Source organism: Tupaia chinensis, unplaced genomic scaffold (genome assembly GCF_000334495.1).
Source record: "Tupaia chinensis unplaced genomic scaffold, TupChi_1.0 Scaffold143574_1, whole genome shotgun sequence".
Lineage (NCBI taxonomy): Eukaryota > Metazoa > Chordata > Mammalia > Scandentia > Tupaiidae > Tupaia > Tupaia belangeri.
The window spans coordinates 1,993,963-1,998,247 of NW_006203419.1; the positions used below are offsets into that span (position 1 = coordinate 1,993,963).

Genomic DNA, 4,285 nt, shown 5'->3' on the forward strand with positions numbered 1-4,285 from the left:
GAAGCTGCAGCCTGAAGATATCCCCATCCCTGACTCGTCGGGCATCAGCATCCTCCTTGTCGTCTGAATCCTCTGAATCATCTGATGCAGGTGAGACTTAGGGGTACCTGGGGAGGACCACGAATGCCAGGAGACTCTAGGGCGCTACCTGACCCTCCCGATTTCCTTGCTTATCAGATTAACATCCTCCCTACCCCTGCCCACAAAGCTGAGAGGAAGACACACCTCTGGTGGGACTCACCACACCCAACCCACACTGGGAGGGTGGGGCCCTGTGTGGGAGGTGAGAGCTTACCTTTTCAAAACCTTGTGCCAAAATCTCTAAACCACAGTGCCCCCTGAAAGGCACTTAGAGCTGGAGGTTGGCCTTTTATAGAACATTCTCTTAATCTAGTTCACCTCCCCCTTAAAGACCCATTGTCTCTTCTAATAGAACAATTTATTTTAAGTTACATGAAACCAGCTCAAGAAAAATGCTTAGCAAAGCACAGTGGTTTAAAAACAAGTGTAGAGAATTTGCATAGTAAATGACATAGAGTCTTGTGCCATTTGGGGGATGAAATGTCAGTCCTCAAAGTCCTGGGTTAGGTTTTTGTTTCATTTTTTAATGTGTCAAGATCCAAAATTGAAAGAGATTACTTTTTGTCCTTCTTGGGCTGTGTTAGATAAGAAATACAAAAAAAAAAAAAAAAAACACGTCACTACATTCAAACCAAGTTGCTCTGTCTCTCCAGGTCTCTGCATGGATTCCCCCAGTCCTATGGACCCCCAGGTGGCAGAGCAGCTGTGAGTATGATGCAGGAGTTAGCACCTGCCTTTGAGAGTCCTCATTCTAGCATAAACTCACTGGGGAGGCCTGGGAAAGTGGACAGACCCTCCAGGCTCCCCTGGAGGGAATAATTGGTCTTCCTAGCTTCATTCAGGGAAGGGCTGGGGCCAGGGGGGAGTGGGGACAATGGCCTCTCGGAACAGTAGATACTCCAGCCAGCTCTTGTCTTTTGGGACTCTAAGCCCATATGTCCTGTTTTTTCTTTTTGCCTGTTTACATTTTTTTTTTCTGTGAAATACCACTATTTAAAAATCTGGTCCAGCTAATTTAACCTTTAACTTGCACAGTTACCTGCAGGATACTTTAACCCTTGGCCATTCAGAGTCTCTAGCTTCAATGACATGAGCCTCTGGCCATCCCCTGAGCCAGGCCCTTGTGAGGGGGAGTAGAGAGAGGACTGATGGGGAACATGCCTCACTCCCCCTTGGTGTGGGGCATGGGTAGGGCCTTCAGAGCACAGCTGTTCCCGTCCAGCTGTTTAGACCCAAGCAGGGGAGCAGCTGCCAGCCATTAGTAGGGACAGGTGGGCATCCCCAGCCCAGACTGGGGCACTTTGGCTTTGGGTTGAGGCTGTGACTGTGTTTCCTTTTTTGCCTTTGATCAGACTGGGTTGGGCTGTGGGGGTTGTTCAAAAACAGGAAATGGGGAAAGAATTGAATGGGGGGGGGGGAATCCTGCAGATTGGTTTTTGGTGGCAACACAGGGCTGTCCTTGCCTACCCCTAAGGGCCAGGTGCAGATCAGAAACCAAGCCAATGAAATTGGTCATCCCTGATGCTGGGCACAGCCCTTTAGGGGAGGGGCCATTCCCCTGATACTTTAGCCCTGAGTGCCCCCCACAAACTCTCCACCTGCTCTGACGGTTATACAAAGTTCCTCAGAAAGCAGCCGTTTTGTCTGTGCGTGTGTGTGTGTGTGTGTGTGTGTGCACAGACGCACAAAAGCCATGCATGGCAGGTGGTCTCCGGTAACATAGATGGGGGCGGGGCCTTTATACAGAAGCTTATGCCCCAGCTTCTAAAGGAACATCTGTTGGAATTCCTTGCCTGCTGGCCTCTTCTAAGGCAGGAGGAGGGGGTGGAACAGAGGCTGGGTCCTGGAGAATTCCATAGGAGGGAGGTGAGGATGTGACCCTGCACATTTGTCACTAGGGGGCCTGTGGGGGCAGACTGGGGCTGATCCAGGGGAGCACTAAGCAGGCTCCTTTCCTGAGGGGAGCCAGGGCAGCCCCACACGAGGAGAGGGAAGCCAAGCCTTGCTGACATCCAGGCCCTGGAGACTCCCACATTGCTGGGTACCCACAGCCTGTCATCTCAAGATGGACCGATGCCTTTCCTGGCAGCCATATGGCCCCTCTAAGGTCATTTGCATACAGGTGGAAGGCCTGCATGCAGGCTGGTGCAGGCTGGTGAGACCGTTGCCTTGGTGATGCCTCAGCAACCCTGTGACCTGCCCCAGCTGTCTCCATCACCGCCATTCTCTGGACCCTCTTTCATTCAGGGCAGCCTTGAAAATCCAGGCTGCCTCATGTCCCCACCTCCCCAGCACCTGGGCCTCACTGGCAGTGGGCATTCTCCCTACTCCCCTCCCCTTCCACTGTGCCCTGGTCTTTGTCCTTGCCCTCCTGGGCCTTGTGGCCTGGGGTCCTGGTCCTGGTGCTGGACATGGGGGCAATGGACCCCAGGGGGAAGATGGGCTGAATGGACCCTTCTCTCTCCTAGGTTTGAGCAGACCATCCAGGCAGCCAGCCGGGTCATGAGGACGTGAGTGCCTGGGCCTTCTTGACCTCCGTGGCTTTCCCCCAAGGATGTACAGGCTCTTGGTCCCCCTGCCCCTGACTCCAAGCACTGACCTGTCCCCATTTCCTTTGCAGAGAGCAGTTTGCCATGAGACGCTTCCAGTCTCTGCCAGTGAGTGTTCTGAGGCCCAACAGAAGGCTTTGGCTGGGCTCGGGAAGGGACATCCTGGGGTCATCTCCCAGAGGGTGGACTCAGTGCAGCTGGGCATCCATGGCCTGGCTGAGGGAGATGGGGTTTCTGAAGTAGATGGGCAAGCTGGGGGAGTGGGAGGGGGTCCCAGGGTGGGAGGAAGTGAGGCCTGGGGTGGTGCTGGCAGAAGGCAGCCTTCAGTACCTGCGGCCCTCCCCGGCTGTCTAGGTGAGGCTGCTGGGCCACAGCCCTGTGCTACAGAACATCACCAACTCCCGAGCGCCGGACGGCTGGAGGAAGAAACAGGCGGGCGGCCGAGCTGCCAGCAGCTGTGAGGAGGACAAAGAGAATGTGCGTTCTGGAAGGCCGGGGTGGGAGGACTCCAGGGGTAGAGGGGGTCATGCTGGGAGTGGGTTCTCTGGCATGGGCCGACACCTCCTCTTCTGCCTTGCCAATAGGCTGGATTTGTCTTCAAGATGCCGTGGAAGTCTACACATCCCAGCCCCACCCAAGCCCTGGCAGAGTGGGCCAGCCGCAGAGAAGCCTTTGCCCAGAGGCCAAGCTCAGCCCCTGACCTGATGGTAGACAGGGGCTGACTACTTGCTGGGCTTTTAGGGAGCGCCTGGGGAAGGAGAGGGTGGTTCTGAGTCCCCAGACTCTGGGAGCCTTTCCTCAGAAGGACGTGGGTGGGGACAGCCTCCGGTTCCCACCCCTGAGTAGCTGGCCTATCTGTCTCTCGAGCAGTGTCTCACCCCTGAGCAGAAGATGGAAGTGGAGGAATCAAGTCCCCTGGCCCAGAGCTGCTTCCCCCTGACCCCAACTGAGGGCTCTTCTGAGGAAGACGATGGATTCGTGGACATCCTGGACAGTGACTTAAAGGTAAACACCCTTGCCCCTCTGGGTCCCCACCTGCCCCTCCCCAGGATCTCTCCAAACGAGAGAGCTCTGAGTCCCCACAGAGGACTCTTTCCAACCAGAGGAATTTGAGGTCACTGAGTCAAACCTGACCTCTGGCCCATTGGAGAAGAGCAGGTGGCTGGTGCTGCAGTGGAGGGGAGCTTCTCCGGGCTCAGTGCCAGCCCCTGTGGCGAGTAGATCTGGGGGTGCTACCCTGTTGGGGAGCTGCTAGCAGGGCCAGGGAGGACTGCTGCATGGAAGACTCAGGAACTGAAGGCTTTGGCCTGTACCCCTGGGTGTGACCATTTTCTTGCTGGTTTGGCTATAGGATGATGATGCGGTGCCCCCAGGCATGGAGAGTCTCATTAGCGCCCCGCTGGTCAAGACCTTGGAAAAGGAGGAGGAGCAGGTGGGCTTCTAAGGTGGTCCCCTTTGAAATTTGGAGGGGCTGGATTTGTGGGTGGGACAGGGGCTGGGCATGCTGACCTCTGACCTGCTGCCCCTGCCAGGACCTCGTCATGTTCAGCAAGTGCCAGCGACTCTTCCGCTCCCCGTCCATGCCCTGCAGCGTGATCCGGCCCATCCTCAAGAGGCTGGAGCGGCCCCAGGACAGGGACGGGCCAGTGCAGAGG

General features: G+C 56.0%; 1 protein-coding gene across 1 annotated transcript in view; it reads left to right on the forward strand.

Moving 5' to 3' along the window:
- Positions 1-4,285, forward strand: part of CDC25B (cell division cycle 25B) — a 9,511-nt gene that overhangs the window by 1,080 nt on the left and 4,146 nt on the right. Inside the window, exons 2-10 of the mRNA XM_027766467.1 lie at positions 1-90; positions 735-786; positions 2,550-2,591; positions 2,702-2,738; positions 2,985-3,107; positions 3,215-3,337; positions 3,501-3,635; positions 3,982-4,062; positions 4,163-4,284. The exon at positions 1-90 is cut by the window's left edge and continues 41 nt beyond it. Coding sequence (XP_027622268.1) covers positions 1-90; positions 735-786; positions 2,550-2,591; positions 2,702-2,738; positions 2,985-3,107; positions 3,215-3,337; positions 3,501-3,635; positions 3,982-4,062; positions 4,163-4,284 — 805 coding nt within the window. The remainder of the gene's footprint in view (positions 91-734; positions 787-2,549; positions 2,592-2,701; positions 2,739-2,984; positions 3,108-3,214; positions 3,338-3,500; positions 3,636-3,981; positions 4,063-4,162; position 4,285) is intronic.